Consider the following 19,648-nt stretch of genomic DNA (forward strand, 5'->3'; position numbering starts at 1 on the left):
CCGAGCCTTACAAACACAAAGGACAATAACCCGAACTGGCTTGTCCCATGGTAGTTCGGGCCACACCTCTGTCCGAACTCAAGACCACCTCACACACCACTCCAGCACTTCGCCTCCAGGACACCGAACTGAACAAGCCACACCGTACCTGACACCAAAGGAGTCCGTATCCAGGGGCGGCGCACCTGAATGACTTGGGATCTGACGCTTGACAGCCGCACTCCAACGGCCACCTGCCACCGCCATCTCCAGTTATAGAGACGACTCCGACAAAGAGTAGTGGCGGTTCTATCCCAGCAGAGGTGATGACACCAAAACTGGCAGAAGCACAGAAGTAATCATACCCGACCTGACAGAAGCCTAGGAGTGAGTGCACGAAGTGGTTATAAAAGACTCTCTACCCCCCGAGGACAAGGTATGTGAACTTTGCGCCATTTGGTTTTATCTTGCCTTTGAGAGAATACTAACTTGAGCTTCAGAGTGATCTCACTGGGTTCCTCCCCGGAGATTCTCCACTTTCTTCTCCGTTTCAAGCCCCCCTGTTGCTCCAGTCAGAGGCAAGGTCGTTGATAGATAGGACCGGCCGGATTGTGCACCATCACCTCACTTTCTTGAACCAATAATTAACCATCTTTTGACTAACCTAGCCACCTTCCTTAGGGACCAAAAAGGGGTATTATAGGAATATGCAATTATCACTTGTCCATGAACTACACCTTTCAACCTAATCTTAGGCCCTAATTTACATTCCGTGGCTTTTCACCAATGTTTAATTAAACCTAATATGATGCCAATTATTTATTTTTTAAAATTAAATAAGAAACTTAAATTATATGTGTGTATAAATTATCATGTTTGGCTCTAAAAGAAATGCTAGTCTTTGGGTTGGGGGGAGGGGGGATTTTAGGGGTTGTTGATTTTCATAAGCTTATCTATAAGATTCAAAATTTGGTGGTTGATTGTCCTATTCAAATCCCCCATCTTCACCATTTTACCTTAATGGTGATTCCAACAATAACATTATTTCAATATGACCATTTTATTGCAACCCAAAACCAAATAAATAAACTTGTTTCAATAATTTGGTTTTTCTTGTTCAATTTTCTTTCATTTTTATTCATTAAGTTGTTTTAAGTTTGACACCTATCGATGTTAGGTTTTATTTCATTGGTATTATCATCGTTGATAGTTGGGTTGTGATGAGATATTTTGAATATTTGAAGAACAATAAAGGGCAAAGTTGACTAAAGAAGGATGAGTTTGGAATTAAAAAAATATGTAAGTTATAGTGACATCACGTGTGAATGGATTGTAATGTCATGATTACAAATAGAAAGGGTTTTGTCAATGGTATGAAAACTTAGACGTACTTTTAGTAATTTTTCAAACAGTAGGGAAAATTTTAGTCTATTTGCTAAATTATAGGGGTAGTTTAAGTATTTTATTATAGTTTCTATTATATTAATTGTAAGGGAAATTTTCTTAAAGTACCCCTCTGGTTTAGGTAATTGACTAGCTCTACTCCTACTTAGACCTATTCATGGGCCAGGCTTCGGGCTTGACTTACACTGTGCTAGGATCAGGCTTCGTGTCGGGGCCCATTCAAAATTTGGCAAAAGCCAAGCCCGAGCCCAGCCTATGAACAGGTCTACTCTTACTGTTTACATATTGTCTTAAAGTACCTTTAAGTTTATTGACAATTAACTAGCTCTACCCCTACTGTTAGTGTCCCTTAATGTCCTGTCACAATCCGTGCACATGTACCCTTTGGTTGATTTTCATGAAACAAGATAATAGGGTCAATTCCATAAGAGATTTTTGGTATGAAGAAGTTGAGCAAGCTTATGATTATTGGTGGGTTGCCTTGGAGCGCTTCCAAGTGTCGTCTCTGGTGAGATTGAGGCTCGAAGAGAACCAACGAAAAGACGGGTAACTCTTCTTGCTTTCAGCTGATGGGGTGAAGATGAATTTCCTGTTTGGATTTTCATTGATAGATTGGCAAGAGGTGTCTGTGGCTTTAGTGTTGGCATTGGTGTTGGTGCTGATGCTGATGCTGATGCTATTGCTAGTGCTGATAGTTGGAGCCTTGGAGGGCGGAGGTGGAGGTACGAGTTGAGTTCTAAGCTCTCTCTGTCTCTGTCATTGCCATTTTATGCAGCCTTGTATTAACAATGTTTAGGGTTCATATAATAGTGAATATGTAGGCTTGTTGATTTCGAGATTCATAGACTTTAAATAAATAGATTGATATCTTAGATAAATTTCTAAAATTATAACAAGATTGATGGATCCAAGAAAACCGTTCTAGAATTTAGGTCTAGAGTAGCTTCCTAAGAATTTACAAAAGCTTAATCATTTGAAAATTTTCATAGAAAAAACAGTGCAACCCTGCTTTACCTAAGGAATCCATAGGAGAGATGTGTGTTTTATTGCCCGAAAAGCAACAACTACACCTAGACTTATAATTTTTCATCAAATGGGTTTTAATTTAAAAACTTGAGGAATAGTGGAGGACAAATTTGATATTTTATTTATTATTAGTATTTAACAAAAATGTCAATTGTCAAAAAACTTGGAGGTATTTTAAGACAATATGTAAATAGTAAGGGTAGAGTTAGTCAATTTCCTAAACCATAGGGATACTTTAAGAAATTTGCCCTAATTGTAATTAGTTGGCACATTATTTTGTTCAAAGGGCCAAATCTTTTGAGGAGGAGAGGTTATAGTTGGCTCTAACTTTTTCAAACCTAAATAATTATATGGCTTCTATTTCTTTTTAATATAGTGATTTTCTTCATAAAAAAGGAAAAGAAAAAACAAAATGATATGTAGATGTATAATTGTCCTATAATTTGTATGAGATCATTTTACACTAAAATATAGGGAAAACTCTTGAATAGTACCCAGAACTTTGGGGGTTGTCTCAAGTTAGTCCACAAACTTTAAAACGTGTCTCTACAGTACCCTAAACTTTCAAATTGTGTCTAATATGTCCCTATCGTTAGTTGACCATTAGTCAATCTATCATGTGACATTAGGTGCACATTAAATACTTTCAAAATGACAAAATTACCCTTTATAATATTTTTCTGACCATATTACCCATTTTCATTTTTAGTGTTAGAAGAAGGAAAGGGGAAGAAGGGTTATGAAACTAGACATGGATCAACTCTTGAAGCTCCCACTCCCTTGTTCAAGCTCCCCCATTCAAACGATCAACTGTTATTGGACGATCACTTGTCCGGTTTCATAATCCTTTTTCTCCTTTCCTTCTTTTAACACTTAAACAAAACGGGTAAAATGATTAGAAAAATATCATAAAAGGGTAATTTTGTTATTTTAAAATTATTTAATGCACACATGACGTCACATGACGGTGTTGGTTGATGGTCTATTAGACACAATTTGAAAGTTCAAGATATGCAGACACATTTTGAAGTTTGGGAACTAATTTAACACAACCCCAAAGTTCAGGATACTATTCAAGAATCTTCCCTAAAATATATGTCCATCAATTTTTTTTTGTTTTTTTTTTGAATTTTTTATTTGAAAATTTGAACAAATAATTAAAGTAGCTAATCAATCTTTAAGACTAATAAATACAAAGACATTCAATTGTGCAAGTCCTTTCTTTTAGATAAAATGGATTGCAAATTATAAATTAAACCTAATTTAATTTTTTAAAAGGGTAAATTTCATAAACTTTCCTTATGGTTTAGCCAATTCGTTAAGTGTACCTTTATTATTTGAAAATTGATTGATGCTATCCTACTGTTTCTAACAATTGACTAATACTGTCCGTTAATAGAAAGATAAAAAGCTATTTTACCCTTTATTTTTCTTCAAATTTTCAAAATAAAACAAGTAAAATAACTGTGGCGGTTTAACCGGGGTGGCGGAAGCCTGCTTCTCGGCGTTGTACCAGTCTTTACGAACCAAAGAAACAGAGCTCCTATCCCTGTGGAATTTCAGAAACCAAGAACACATTCTAAGACCTCGTTCGGGAACGACGAAGCCTTCTTCTTCTCCTCCTCCAGCGTATCCTTTTGCCTCTTAGAAGCCATGCCTACTCAAACTTCAAAATCTAAACCGTCACGCAGACAGAAGGAAAAACTGAAAAGGGCTTCAGAGAGATAGTGATAGTCATCGTTGCTACTACCTACGATTTCTTCCACGTGCAGGTGGTTTGTGCAGATCTGAGATCGTTTTCCTCGTGGCTTGTGCAGTAGAGGAGAAGGCAGGCGGCGATTTCCTCAACCACCGCTGCAAGCTCTCTCTTCTCTCCGTTCTTCCCCTCTGTTCGTCAACAGCGGCGGTTTTGAAAAATATATATATTGAGTCATTCCTCTTGAATCTGGCTGGGAGAAGAGAAAACTGAAGCCTGAAGTTTCTATACCCACCGTAATTCTCGGGGGAAATTTGCAGGCCAAAAGAAAGCAAAAAGATGGAGGAGATTTTTGTTGCAATTTTGTCCATGTTTCTTGCTCTGGCGTTACTCCCTCTTTATTTATGGAAACGCCGTCAGGTTTCTAGATCTTCTGATGGTCGAGAAGAAGATGAACAGGTTCGTGTTTTTCAATTATAAATTCAGACGTGATTGCTTTCTGAAATTTTGATATCCTTCCAATGCAATCTCATTTTTTCCCCCTTTCCTTCCCCGTTATAACTTCAAGAACTTGAACCCTAGCTTTAATTGTGCTTTTTTTTGGTGGCTTGGATTATCGCGTGATACGGCTCGGAATACATTCTATGCGTCTTTCTTTTTTCTTCTCCCTAACTTCACTTAGGACTTTAGTGATGAGCATAGTGTGCAGATTTTCATTTTATTTTTTGTTTTTATCTTTTATCAAATTTTTGTACTTTGTTGGAAATTAGAATTTGATTCTTTCTAGGGTAAAATTGGGTTTTAAAAAATATATATTGAGTTTTGACAAAATATTAACAGAATTTAATAGTAAATGATGAGGGCGGATTTAGTCCTCCAATAATATTGTGACACATGGCACCTCAGAATAAATAGGTGACACCTGAAACCATTTAGGCAACAATTTGCCTTAACCAAGTTGATGGTTTCCCACCTGGCGACTTGACCCAGGCGTGACCTGGCAGCCTGGCCCAAGCGCTGACCTAGCGGCCTGACACAGGCGTCGACCTGGCGACCTGCGAGACGTGCTCGCCGAGAAATTCGACATGCATATCCTAACACTCCCACGATCCTTGGAAGTTGGCCCACGTGCTGAATGATCCAGAGGGTGGTCAACATGCATGACAGTTGCCTCAGGGAATCTCGGACCACTTAGACGACTTCTCGGAAATCTTGGATGCGGAGTGTGAAACCCACGCCAAACAATGCCTATATAAAGGCACAAACCCCAATGGCATAGGGGGGCAAGTAAGCATATTCTGGCTCTCATACTTTGTGATTTTTAACTCGTAGTTTACTATGAAAGTACTGACTTAAGCATCAGAGCGACCTCGTCGGGTTAGCCACCCCCGGGTCCTCTGACATTGATTCCTTGCAGGTCTCTAAAGAACTACGAAGCTCAACAATCAATCCAGCTTGGCAACTAATAGGCAGCTCAGCCCTCTGGTCAGCTCGGCACCTAATAGCCAGCTCGACTCTCTGGTCAGCTCGTCACCTAACCTGCCTAGCTCGGCCTAGTCAGTTCGACACCTAACCTGCCCAGCTCGGCCCAGTTCACTTGGCACCTAATCTGCCCCCAGCTCAGCCTGGTCAGCTCTGCATCCAGGTCCTCATCCAGCAAAAGTTCACTTCGGCCTCTGAGTCATCGGCCACTTGGAAGCAAACCAAATGACGAGGTACTTAGCACAAAAAATTAATACATAAGCAAAAATTGATTCATCAATTGGCGTTGTCTATGGGAAGCACTACAAAAAGCTAAGTTCTCATCCTCTAAAATGCTAAGTTTTCTTCTTCTATAAAGCTAAGTTCTCACCTTTTAGAAACTAAAAGCTCTCACTTTCTAGTTTCATTTTTTTATGAACTCAAAGATTATGCAGGAAGTTGATGGCCAACAAACTAAGCAACTCTACCAGCTTTATTTCAACTCAGATAAAGCCTCATCAGTCCTCTTCGCGAGGTACCCTCTACAAAGATGAGCTGTTCGTGGCTTCTGCGGGAGTAGGCAGCCAATAGACTGCATGGACGCCCCTGCCGGTCGAGACTTCCAAGGCTCCTGTGCGAATTGGTGACGTAAAGTTAGTAGTGCTGCCCCCATAGGTCGAGCTCTAGTAGCTTCTTGTAGGATTGGGTAACCAACGTCACTAACGAGGCTGATGCAGCGTAGCCATAGCTCTAAGGTGCAAAGTTGATAAAAGACCTTGGCACCACATAAGACCCAATTGCCTCTTCGACATGGGCAAAATCAAAGATTAAGGAGAGTGGACTACGAGTCGCTCCCAGAGCCTAAGGGCTAAAGTGCTGAACTGGCAAAGACTTCGGCACCACATAAGACCCAGTCGCCTCTTTGGCATGGGCAAAATCAAGGGTAAGGAGAGTGGAGTGCGAGTCGCTCCCAAAGCCTAAGGAATTGAATCGACGCTTACGAGCTCATCGAATTAGTCATTTCAGGCCAAAAGGAGCAATCTATTCCCTTCGCCGAATTACTTTCAGCTCGGGAGTGGGGAGCAAATGATGAGGGAGGATTTGGCCCTCCAATGATATTGTGACACATGGCACCTCGGAACTAGGTGACACCCGGAACCACTTAGGCAACAACTTGCCTTAGCCAAGTTGATGATGTCCCACCTGGAGGCCTGGCCTAGGCGCAACCTGGCGGCCTCGCCCAGGTGTCGACCTGGCGACCTGCGAGACGTGCTCGCCGACAAATTCGATATGCATATCCTAACACTCCCACGACCCTTGGAAATTGGCCCACGTGCCGAACGATCCGGAGGGTGGTCAACATGCATAGTGGTTGCCTCAGGGAATCTCAGACCACTTAGGCGACTTTTCGGAAATATCGGATGCGGTGCGTAAAACCCACGCCAAACAATACCTATATAAAGGCACCAACCCCAATGGCATAGGGGGGGGGGCAAGTAAGCATATTCTGGCTCTCATACTTTGTGATTTTTAGCTCGCAATCTACTATGAGAGTACTAACTTAAGCATCGGAGCGACCTCGCCGGGTTAGCCACCCCCAGGTCCTCTGACATTGATTCCTTGCAGGTCTCTAAAGAACTACGAAGCTCAACAATCAATCCAACTCGCCACCAGGGAGTTCGGCCCTCTGGTCAGCTCGGTGCCTAATAGGCAGCTCGACACTATGGTTAGCTCGTCACCTAACCTGCCTAGCTCAGCCCAGTTAGTTTGACACCTAACTTGCCCAGCTCGGCCCAGTTAACTCGGCACCTAATTTGCCCCTAGCTCGGCCTGGTCAACTCGGCATCCAAATCCTCATCCAGCAAAAGTTCACTTCGACCTCTGAATCATCGGCCACTTGGAAGCAGACCAAATAACAAGGTACTTAGCGCACATAATTAATATATAACCAAAAATTGATTCATTAGTAAAGATGAAGTTAATCAATTGTTAAAAATAATAGGGATAGAATTAGTCAATTTTCAAATAGTAAGAATACAGGTAGTCAATTAGCTAAACCATAAATAGTTTAAAAAATTTACCCTTTATTAAATTAAATAAAAAATACGTGAGAGTCTGCACCCCACAGGGCGCATCCCATCTCGCCCTACATGCACATATCAACGTGCATTACGAACATCTCCCACAGTTGTCATTTGGGAGACGTTTTAAATACACGATTGGGATGTGCTGTGGGGCGGGCGTGGGGCGTAGATGCGAATTCTTTATTATGGGGTTTAAGAACTCGAATTGGATTAGGGTTAACTCAGCCCAACATAACCCGGCCCGACTTGTGATGGTAATTGGCAAAACCTGATTGGAATTGCAGGAGAAATAAAACTGTAATCGGAGACTCGCTATCCCTCTTTCTTTCGTTATTCCAGACCATGCTTTCTTTGGAGCTGCAATAGTCCAGAATCTGGGTCTCTAGACCAGTGCTTTAGCGTGGCAGGAAAATCGAAAGTGGAAACGGAAAGTGTTAGGCAAGCAAAGGCGGAGCCATGGGCCGTTCCGAGACGAGGTTCTTTCAGGAACTGGCCTTGTACGCTGCAAGCGCCGCTCTGAGCTGCTTGGTGTTATTCGTTGGCCTCCGTCAACTAGACCCAAATCGCGCTGCCAGCAAGAAAGCCCAGGAACATAAGAAAGAGATCTCGAGGCGCTTGGGTCGTCCACTTATCCAGACCAATCCCTACGAGGTACGCCACCTCCCTCTTTCACCGCCTTTCTCCTGGCTTACAAAGTTTGGAATTTTGCTTCTTTTTCTTTGTTCGGAAATCAATTCCGCGAATTAGGGTTCGGCCCATATCTTGCTATTTCTTATGCGTGTTTCCCCTCGGCACACAAGAAGTGTGGAAATATTTTTTCTTTCTTGCTAGAAACATCGCAAACCGGAAAAATACAAGGTTCTTAGTGTGTTCTTTATCATAGTTCACAATTTGGGTTTTTCCAGCAATCATGTTGTGAATTAGGTTACAAATTCGATTTGTGAAAAGAAATAGAAGGATAACCGTATCTTATAGAGACGGTTAGGACCTTCTTACTGGCTTTGTAATAAATTAGCTCATCAGAGAAGTAATATCGCTTGAGACCTCTATCAACCGGTAATATTTGGTTAAATACCACTGCGACGAATAAAACAAAAATGTTATGCTTGAGCATCAAAATCATAATTTATAGAAGCAACTAATTATTGGACCTGAGGGGAGTGAAAAGTATTCAGTTTTAATCTAATAGCGACTTTCATTGGAATTGAAAATGCTTTATCAAATTTTGAATAAAAATCAAGAATACATCATGGATATGCACTTCTGAAAATTAAGAGTATGAAGGATAATACTGTGCTGTAGCCTGTAGTTTTTTCTAAGTTTTATGTTTCAAATATTCTATAATTTATTTCCACATGTCAAACAGGTTGAAAAGAAAAGACAAGTTAAAAGTGGCTCTTGTTAACTCTTTTCAAGTTCTAGGGCACCGAATTTATGTTCCACTTTTCCTTTTATTTATTATCTAGGGTGGAAGTATATATATATAAAACTTTTTTGATGGTTTGGTGGAAGAAAACGATTGGTACAATGTTCTATTTATCGATACTTTTTTTATTGTTAATTCGATTTATGGATAATGCTAATAAATAAAACCAAACGATTTTTTATTGATTACCTAATGGCTAGTATAGTGCTTTCGAACTGCATGGGAAAAGATATTGCATTGTACTGTATGCATATCAAAATGGGGTACATATACAAATGCCATCATTCTTCATTAAGAAAAGAAAAAAAGAAAAAATGTATAAAAGAGGATGCTACCTAATTCTGGTCCCAATTACTTGGGGTAGGGGTGGACCAGATACAGAACTAACCTTCGGAATCTTTTACATGAAGTGGCTACTCACAAACTGAAACCTGTGTTTGCACACTTGCCCAAAAAGTATATGCATATCATAAAATGAGAATGTATAGGAGCAATTGATTTGTTGATACTGCAGATTATAATCTTTACCTTCTCTGCAGAGATTGGGGAACAGAGCTTGAAAGACTATATGATTGAGATTTTTTGTTTATCAGTGATTATATGATTGAGTTTAATTGGAGACAACTATGTGTGTTCCAAATAGTTGATAGAAGTATTTCCAATTTCTAAACAAGTGAAAGAAAAAGGAAAATGAGATATTGTTATTGCCTTTTCTATTCTATTCTAGAAACTCTGAAACCACTTGTTTTCTTGATGGAGTATGAACTAAAATTCTAATCTCTTCATTGGTATGAACGTTAAAGTAATTATTTTAATGCATTATTAAGGAATCTTTGAAATATATTAAAGAAAATGAGTTCTTGTTATCTAGTAGGATACCTTGAAACCTGACAAGATAGGTTGTACGTTGTACAGATTAATAAAAGCAATGCCAAATTTTACATGATGATTTTCTATCAATTGTCATGTAGGTACTCGGAAAGTCATTATTCTAGAAAGTATTAGCAAGTAGTGATGCTTCATTGACAAAAGTCTCTTTGATACTGTTATTAATAGAAATATAGAATAAAGGCACTTCATTGAACAAAGAGAACATTTATTGCTAATATTTGTCTATGGAGCTGTATTTTTATCAAAGTTGAACAAATTATTTAAAAAGAAAAGTAAATGAAACTGAAGGCATTTATCTTCGACCAAAGTTATTAAACTGACTTGCATGTGTTAGGTTTGCTATCCTAGGTTATTGCTCTGATTTGAGTTGTAACATGGAAAAATCAAAATAGGCTTTCCTTGTTTGTTTTACTTGAATTATTTCTAATGTCTTACAGGATGTAATAGCATGTGATGTTATAAATCCTGATCATATTGATGTGGAGTTTGATTCTATTGGGGGCTTAGAAGATATCAAAAAGTCACTCTTTGAACTGGTGATTCTTCCACTACGGAGACCTGATTTATTTTCTGGGAAGCTTCTCAGGCCACAGAAAGGGGTATTACTATATGGGCCACCTGGAACAGGAAAGACAATGCTTGCTAAGGCCATAGCAAAGGAATCTGGAGCTGTATTTATTAATGTGCGAATATCAAATTTAATGAGCAAATGGTTTGGGGATGCACAAAAGCTTGGTAAGTTTGGGTTATCTTTTAAATTGTTAAGGTGACAGGCATAAGTTATCTTCATTACTTGATATGATTAGATGATGTGCTCTGTTTTTTTTTTTTTGAATTTTACATTTTTACTGAAAATTATGATTCCTTAACCCTTGTTTAGATTTTGATGTTGAGTGAGCATTACCTTAATTGCTAGTAGATCTGGGGGTCCAATTCGTTTTTAATCATCAACAGAATATACTGTATTCAATGGCAATGGGAACCATTCTATCCAAAAGAAAAAAAAGTAAGAGCAATTACAAATAGCTCACAGCTGGCAGGACATACATTTTCTGTTTACAAATTTACACTTCATTCTCAGGCCCAGGCATTCCCCAGAGAAGACCTTTTCTTTTCTTTTTTTTTGAGAAAAGGGTGGCTTTCATTCATAAAAGGGTAAGATACACAAAAGGTATGGGATCTACAAAAATAATCTGCAAAGGCATTGAATTGGCAGTATACAATTTTTATTGAGCAAAATTATGAATTTATTGAAGGAGAAGAGGTACATCAAGAATCTAAACAAAGAAAACAGAAATTACATAGGCAGAAACCTGTCACTAAACAAGAAATCTCTATGAGCATCAGATTTAGCTAGACCATCATCAAGAGAGTTTTGTTCCCTGGGGATCCAACTCAACTTTACATTCATTGAGCCCAATATGTTTCTAGCTTCTGCCAGAAAATGCGCCAATATCCAAGGACCTCCATCTTTTTCTTTAGCCATCTTATAGTATTGGTGGAATCACCCTCAATGGCTAGACATGAAATGCCTAACAATTTTGCAAAACAAAGCCCCAAGGGGGCTGCCAAAATTTCTATCCTCCCCAGGCTTAGCTAGGGAATCAGCCAAAACATTTAATTCCCTCAGAATCCACCTAAAAGAGACTTCAATCTCAGCAGAGATCTCCCTGCTTTCATTCAGAAAATGAACAAATCTCCATGGGCTGCTCCCCAACCTAGAAGCCCAACCAATAACTTTCTTAGAGGACTGCGTTCAGATATCCTTTGCTGCCCTAAGACCTTCAAAGTAGACTTTACCTGATTACCCTTCTTGACTATCAGCCAGGCCATAGGCAGTTCTAGGGGTCCACCTGAATGAGCAGTCATGCTACTGCCTATTGCTTTAGCTTCTCTAATAGTAAATTGGAAATTCCAAGAAATCTCTTCTTCTGCAAACCACCAAAGGGTGACAACTTGGCAATCCCCTTCTACAATCAGATTTGTCCAATTGTGCAATGCTGCCAAGGCACCGGCCTTAAACCTTGAATTACAGCCGTAAGTTCACCCTCAATGAATTACCATACCTGGCTAAAAAACTAATTATCGTACTTGCTGCCCCCAAAAAGCTAAGTAGGATTTTGCCTCTATCATGTCTTAATGCCCCTACTATTCCAGATTCAGCTGTATTGCCTAAACTGCAACAATCAGAGTTTAGTTTTAATGTGCCCAATTCAAGAGGGCTCTTGTCCTGTTGTCCACTATTATTGGTTGATTCCTAATGGAGGAGCCCACCACTATTTCCAACCTCTCAATAAGCCATCCATTGTGACTCCCTTGAGTTCTTCTCTTACAAACACTCAATATGAGCTATTCTCAACTTGATAGTTTCCATTAGTGATTCTGCATCTTATTCTTTGTTCATAAATGGTCTAGCATTTCTCTGACCCCGAATACTCCATAGAGTAGCAGTCCTTGTGTAGTGCCATAAAATCCTCGTTCTTTTTGTGTGGCAGCTTACCAGGTTTGCCATGAAGAGATCCATGATGCTTGGTGGTGCTGTCCCAGAGGTCCCAAAGAGAGATAAAAAGTGATTCCATACCTGAGATGTGAATAGGTAAAGTATTTTATATTTTATTGATATCATGTAGCAAAAAGGATACATTAGATAACCTGGGATGCATATTCACAGAAGTCCCTTGAACAAGCCATCAATTTGACCTGTATTTGGGATCCACAATGTAGTTGATCCTAATTTTAAACGCAACTATGGATCAATATCCATGTCTCAAGTAAAGTGTTGGTTATGTACTTGCGACCTATAGGGGTAGGGGACTCACTAAAGGCCGAACTGATGGCGCTGCTAGCTAAGCAATCAAGCTTCAGAAATTTGGAAGTTGAAGGGGATTCAAAATTGGTTATTTCTTGGACCACTTCTAGATGTAATGTGCCTTTGACTTATGGACATGCTTTAAGTGAGATAGAAAGCCTGACAAAGGACCTGAATGCCTCTTTTACCTGGACAAGGACTGCAAATGGATGACTGACACTTGAGTTAAGTAGGGGATCTATAGGCAGCAATTGTTTTGAGCTTTATTGTGATTTTGTTCTTGGACGTTATTGTTTCAGGTTTCTGTATTCTTTGGTGGCTGGTTACCGATTCTACTGTAACTTGTTTTTTCACTTATTAATATAATAAATCTTTTCTTGCTAATAAAAAAAATCCATGTCCAAGACCAAATCAGAATCATCATCATAATCCAAGCCTTATCCCAAATATATGGGGTCAGCTACAGGAATCCTGTTCTACTATTCTGTTCTGTTTAATGCCAAAATCTAGACTCAAATTGCATAACTGAACTACGTCCATGATCCTTGTATTATTAGCTAATTGCTCCACCTTGCCTCCTTGATAATTTATATAGCTATAGTAGAATTTATGAACTTTGATATGGGCATTCTTGGTGTTGGTTTCATGGAAAAAGGTAAGTTATTGGTTAAGAATGTATTTAGGCTTAGGAAATGGAAAAGTGTTAGTGTTGTGTGCAAGTCTGAAGTGTTTTCAGTTTTATCATTCCATAAACTCTTTCAAGGATGTGTTGTCTAGAATTGGTACGATTTGGTTTTTAGTTACACTTAGAAGATGAGATCTAAGATTCTAGTTATAGGTTATGTGATGTAGACAACCATCCCGTATTTCAGTATTTCTTTTGAATTCTCTATTCCATTAACTTAACTGTTTTGATATTTTCTTTCCTTCAACCACTGTTTTCCATACCCCCTTCTGACATTTTCTTATCATTAACTACAAGAGTATAATAGTAAAGAGGAAAAATCAGAATGTACAAACTCTAATGTTCTCAAAAATGAGAGGGAAAGTGCTACCCAATGCTCCAACCAGTGATGGGGTGTTGCATGTATGTGACTATGAGGGGCAAGTCATTATTCAAATATTATAAAAATCATCATTCATAAAAAAAATATTATAAAAATCATTGCCTAAGCCAGCAGCATAGAACCATAATACAAATCCCTCCTACTCACCCCTCCACCTTGAAAATCTACAATTTAATTGGCAAAACTTGGAACCTAATAGAATTAAATGCAGTGTTTTAAAAGGCATGGGAGGTGTATGCCTGGAGGCGTGCCTCCAGGAGAGGTGCCCTCAAAACGCCCTGAGATGTATGCCAGGGGCATTGATACCTCTGGTGCAAGAGGCATATGCTTCATACATCTTTTTCATGAAGCATGCTAGAGGTGTACACCTCATGTGCCTCACACACACTTCATACAAAAAAACAGAAAAAAAAAAAAGAAAACAAGAAAAGAAAGGAAAGGAAAGGAAAAGAAAGGGAAGGGAAAGAAAGAAAAAGGAAGGGAAGGAAAGAGAAGGGGAAAGATTTTTATTAAAAATAGAGAAAAATGAGATCCTCCTTTATCTTCTTCCTCCTCCTCCCCCTCCTCCTCCTTCCTTATCTCCTTCCTCTTTAAGGAGGCTTACGCCTCTTATGTTCTGAACTACGTCTCACGCCTCCAGGCAGTGGAATGCCTCGCATCATGCCTTTGCATTTTAAAACTTTGATTAAAGGCTAAGTTTTTGTCAACAAAGTTTTTTCTTTCTTTTTTTTTGGAAATACGTAAAGTAACTGTTACGATTCATTTGTCCCATATTAGTAGTATGGGATGCTAATGTGAGGTATTCCACATTGGTAGTTTGGGATGCTGTTGTGGGATATATATGTGCTTGGGTTCCCTCCCTCTAACAGCTAGCTTTTAGGGGTGTTCTCCTAGGCACATAACAGTAACTTTTATTAAAAAAACAGGTAGAGTACAACAGGCCCCCAAGGAAAATACTCTGCTTGTCAACAAATATCTCGCTTCTCTGAAGATTAACACTTATTCAAGGACTGATAATATAAGAATCTCCTCAAGATGATTCTCTCAAAGATAGAATGGAATCCTAATCCTCTGGTGGGGTGATGGAAACTTCATCCTCAGTGAATGCGTCATACCAGAGGTCCCAAGTAAGCAAGTAATGCCATGCCTCTGCTGTACACAGGACTCCTCAAGCACCATAAAGGCCCAGGTTTCTCAAAGAGATCCATCAAAATTTTAGTATCTACAGATGGAATCATGGAAGGTCCCATTCAGATTAGTCACTGTCCTAAAGATACATTAGAAGGCAATGGCTGCTAGTCTCCACAAGAATTCATTGATATGCTTCTAAAATCCTCCAATTCCTGAACCAAGTGAGTGGATACCAACTTGACACTTGCTCATAGGCCATAAAAGAGCCATTATACAATGTGGGTCCTAGCTATCTGGGATCTTGAGAGGAGTGAACTGTATACAGAGTTACAGACCTAACCTTTGGCATTTTTCACATATAGTGGCTGCTCTCAGAACTGTCTTCACATTCTTGTTAGCTCGATATTTTACCATTTCCACCAAGCAGTGATCCCTAGGTTGTACCGTTGTCACTTCCTCATGGGATCACTATTTATTTTGGAAGATTCTATTCTTCCTTCCAAGACTCCCCCGGCCAAACTGATGCTGCCACATTATATTTGTTTTTGTTGCATCAGCTTGTTATTGGAGTTGTTCTCCTGCATCAGTTTTTGTAGCTGTTATTATTCATTTGTTTATACTTTATACTACATCCTTGCTGTTTTTTTTCTTATTTAAGCAACAAAATATTACTGGCATTATTGCAAACAATATTTTAGTTTTTAAAACCTGAGTAAAACTGACAAAATGGGGATACAAAGGTCCTGTTCTAGATTAACCTGCTCAGGTATTCAAGCTTTGGTATAGGTTAGTTGTTGATAGAGAGGCAACAATACATTATACATGCCACTCAAAAAGTGACAAAGTTGGGCTTTAAACTTCTAAAGCAGTCTGGAGAGTAAGGTTTTAAGGAGGATGGAAATACCAGGAGTGGACTACTGAGTAGGAAAGAGGGGATGACAATGATATAAATGTGTATTAGCCTATTAGGGTTCTGGACTTTAGACAGAGTAGAGGAAGAAAGAATGAATGGAAATGAGAAAGATGTGAATGGTTTTCTCATCTATCCACAAAACCATAACTAGATTATAAAAGGTATGGATGGTTTTGTATTTGCCATGTATGACAACAAATAATACAAGATGAAAATTGTAATTCTAGAATACCTTTATTGAAAAAATAGAACAACTGTTTATATGTGAAAACATTTTTATTTTACAAAAATTTAATGAAATAATATGTATTAGAATGATATAATTTTTAATAATGTGTTTATAGATATTCATGTATTATGTTGAGACACTTGGAGTAATATAATTTTGTATTAATTTGTTGTGGTATGTGGCCAAATAGAATCATGGGAGAATTCTTGAATATTTTCTTGCAAGTTATATATGTTTTTTGTCAGAATACTAACATCTAGGCAAAATTTTGCAGTGGCAGCTGTGTTTTCCTTGGCTTATAAGCTCCAGCCTGCTATCATATTCATTGATGAGGTTGATAGTTTTTTGGGGCAGCGTAGAACTACAGACCATGAAGCAATGACTAACATGAAAACTGAGTTCATGTCTTTGTGGGATGGTTTTACCACAGATCGTGAGTATCACTCAAAAGTATTTTTATTCTGTTGTTTCTGTATGTGTTTAGTTTTTTTTTTGATAAATACCACATATGCTTAGAATTGAGCTATCCTTTTTCCTATACTCTTTAAATCAAATTCCAAGTTAGATATTTTTAGAGTTTCTGGTCAAAGAATGTCATTGTTCATTAATTAAAAGCCATGAAATTGGTTTGCTGAAAGAAATAAAATGCTAGTTTAGTTACTCCAGTGATTAAATACTTGAAGATGTTAAAACTAGTGAACAATGGTGTGTAGCTTTGTAGAAGGTAATTTGTTGCCTCATTTCTGAGCCCAGGGGAACAAAGGCAAACTAAACTGGTTTCATGGTATCTGGGACCTGCATTTTTCACCTTTGTTGTTCTGTTTTCTGAAGCTGGAAATTTGCAGCAGTTGCATTATTTCTTCCAATGGAATTTTTGAGAATGATAAATTTACTGGACTTCTTTCAAAAAGTTCTGAGCATTACTGTCAGACTACCTGGTCAAATCCTCTCAAACTTTTGGGACCCATGTTGCTGAGTAAAGAAATTGCACTCCAACAAATGTAACATATTGTTCTTAAAATTTTGGTGTAAAATGTATTGCATCTTTCTTAGTGCTGAAATTACTGGAGCACATCTCTGGATAATGGTGATGATGATTTTCTATTGTTAATATAGAGAATGCTCGGGTAATGGTCCTGGCTGCAACTAACCGCCCATCGGAACTTGATGAAGCAATACTTCGGCGTCTTCCCCAGTCCTTCGAGATAGGCATACCTGACACAAATGAGAGAGTGAAGATACTGAAGGTGATTTTGAGGGGTGAGAGGGTAGAAGTGAATATTGATTATGACTACATAGCTAGCTTGTGCGAAGGGTATACTGGTTCAGATCTCTTTGAACTTTGCAAGCAAGCAGCTCTTTGCCCTATCAGGGACCGACTGCGTGAAGAGGCAAATGGCAATTTACCTCATGTCAGTACTTAGTACTCAACTCATGTTTGCATTCCGTTGTTTTCTTTTCCTGCTTATTTTCAGCAGAATATTATCTTTTTTATACACCAGATTGTTGACCAACTTGATGAAATTAAGAATTGCCCAGATATTCTATTAGATGGTAATAGCATGTACAAGGACTTAGAACCACAACTACTGCTTGCTTTGTTGTGAAATATGAATGTAAATCTTTTCTTTTAACTTCTCTTGTGTTGATTGACACGATGACACTTCATGGCTTCATGCCAGTCTTGTAACCTAATCTCAATTGTGCAGATTTGTTTCTGGGCAGTCAATGAATTCCCACTATTTGATGTGTTCTTTTTATTTCTTTTATCTGTTCTTGGCTATTACATGTATGGCCGATTTTCTTAACTTGGTGCCTACATTAGTTAATTTTTGCTGTTTGTTACTATTTTTTTACATCGTTTTTCTTAAAGATGATTCTATATTTTGGTGTCTTAGATTAAAAAAGAATCTATTGAATTTTGGAATCTGGTTTTAGATCAGCCTACAGGATGTCTTGGAACTTTCTTGAATTTGAAAACCGAGATATCTGTAAATTAAAAATCCATAGTTGGAAAATGAAATATGTTATTATTGTGAAGCTACTTATCCTGTTGTGATGGAGATGATCAAACATTTTATTCAATTCATTGGTCTATGTTGTTTGATACAGACTACGAGGCCACTGTCACAGTCAGATCTAGAGCATGTCCTAACTACATCTAGAAAGACAAGGACTGCTGCAAGTGAATACAGTGGGTTAAGCTCACAGTTGCCGGCATGGTCGAGACACATGGAGCAGGATGGATACCAGGTTCTGATTGAGAACCTTGCTAAACTTGTGATGTTCCTGAACCTTCAATCAAATGCACGTGACCTTTAGAAAGGATTCTCATCTGAAGGTAGTTCGTGATGATGCATAAATATTTTTTGAGAACTAAATGTCTTGGATGTTTTTTACTTTCAGGGATTGTAATCCTTTTCAAGCAGACTGTTCACACCATAGACTCGTACAAGCACTCAACGATCTCTCCATGTTTTATAAGCATTTAATTACTTTGATAAGCTGCCCTGATTTCAAACATTGCAGCTCCCCCCTCTTCTCCCTCGCCCTTTCTAAATTCATTTCCTGTAGCAGCTATCTGAGCTTAGAATCCAGCATTAATGACTATATTTACAGGTTCTTATTTTGTTTTTGTACAATTTGATGCACATGATAAATTCTCTTTCATAATTGTGTGTCTGCAGCTCTGCTAAATCACTTTTTATTGACACTCAATGGAAACCATGTTAACTAGTTCGTTCACAATTTTCTCTCATTTTAATGATTTATTGATTTTGGGGTCCCTTTGGTTTGGTGATCTATCGGTATAATGTGGGCGGGCCGGCATGACACAGTTTTGTTGTGCTGCCCACACTGTAGCAGGCCGGTCCAGCCCGATAGATTAGGGAAGGGGCCAGCACGGGCCCAGGCCCAGGCCCGTGGGTTGGGATGAACTTTTTTAACAAAGGAAATATATTTTATTGACCATGCCGGCCCGTGGGCCTCAAACCCCTGGCCCAGCCTGGCATGGGTATATGTGTGGCCGTGCCCACATCGTGCTGCGCTGTATCGGCCTATTATGGGCGTCCTGGTGTGTTTTACACCTATACGGTGACCCATGTATTTCATGTTTTCTCCTTTGAGTAATTCTAGTAGGTTGTAGCCATACGGATTGGGAAAAAAACCCGTATTGAAATATGGATCCGGTGTATCATGTGGGACCCCTCACTCCTGTATTTCTGAATGCTGATCTTGGTTTCAAACCCCGGACCTTGCACGATGTAACAGATCCACAGGTCAAACCTTCAGGGCACCATCTTCAAAGATGGACGTGCCGTATCTAAATATTATCGCATGTTTTGTTTGCTTGTTTTGGGTGGAGATGATCCGAAGTCCGAAGATATGATTGGAATGTTTAATATGCAAACAATTACATGAGCTCGTACGCCCAAGCCAACAATGTTTCTCATAATAATGTTACAGCCTTGGTACCCTGGAATTGGATCCTCAGAAGTCATAACTTGTTACATGTTCTATAATCAGAGATCCC

At 38.9% G+C, this 19,648-nt stretch overlaps 1 protein-coding gene and 1 long non-coding RNA gene across 3 annotated transcripts; both read left to right on the plus strand.

Moving 5' to 3' along the window:
* Window positions 1-3,917: 3,917 nt before the first annotated feature.
* On the plus strand, window positions 3,918-18,861 carry LOC104608935 (uncharacterized). 2 transcript variants are annotated; one of them, XM_088887207.1, is made up of 9 exons: window positions 3,918-4,564; window positions 5,145-5,392; window positions 5,469-7,062; window positions 7,193-7,486; window positions 7,935-8,301; window positions 10,405-10,702; window positions 16,391-16,549; window positions 17,233-17,528; window positions 18,229-18,861. In XM_088887207.1, exons 5-9 carry the CDS (start codon window positions 8,107-8,109, stop codon window positions 18,436-18,438), a joined length of 1,158 nt encoding a protein of 385 aa, XP_088743333.1. In that variant the 5' UTR covers window positions 3,918-4,564; window positions 5,145-5,392; window positions 5,469-7,062; window positions 7,193-7,486; window positions 7,935-8,106; the 3' UTR covers window positions 18,439-18,861. The 2 variants fall into 2 exon arrangements, with proteins under 2 accessions (XP_088743333.1, XP_010273377.1); XM_010275075.3 differs by lacking the exons at window positions 3,918-4,564; window positions 5,145-5,392 and having other exon boundaries at window positions 6,428-7,486; window positions 18,229-18,369; window positions 18,523-18,861.
* On the plus strand, window positions 10,711-13,169 carry LOC148791200 (uncharacterized). The gene is made up of 2 exons (XR_016075972.1): window positions 10,711-12,563; window positions 12,772-13,169. It is a non-coding gene; the product is annotated as an uncharacterized LOC148791200 (long non-coding RNA).
* Window positions 18,862-19,648: the final 787 nt, after the last annotated feature.

The sequence above is a fragment of the Nelumbo nucifera genome, chromosome 5, assembly GCF_055504915.1.
Source record: "Nelumbo nucifera cultivar China Antique chromosome 5, China Antique-T2T, whole genome shotgun sequence".
NCBI classification, from domain to species: Eukaryota; Viridiplantae; Streptophyta; class Magnoliopsida; order Proteales; family Nelumbonaceae; genus Nelumbo; species Nelumbo nucifera.

What these genes read in the sequence shown, in the direction of transcription:
- LOC104608935 (XM_088887207.1), top strand. Translation starts at nt 8,107, where the DNA reads ATGGGCCGTTCCGAGACGAGGTTCTTTCAGGAACTGGCCTTGTACGCT. An exon ending in TCCAGACCAATCCCTACGAG is followed by an intron (nt 8,302 to 10,404) that starts GTACGCCACCTC and finishes AATGTCTTACAG; the next exon opens with GATGTAATAGCATGTGATGT. An exon ending in GGATGGTTTTACCACAGATC is followed by an intron (nt 16,550 to 17,232) that starts GTGAGTATCACT and finishes TTGTTAATATAG; the next exon opens with AGAATGCTCGGGTAATGGTC.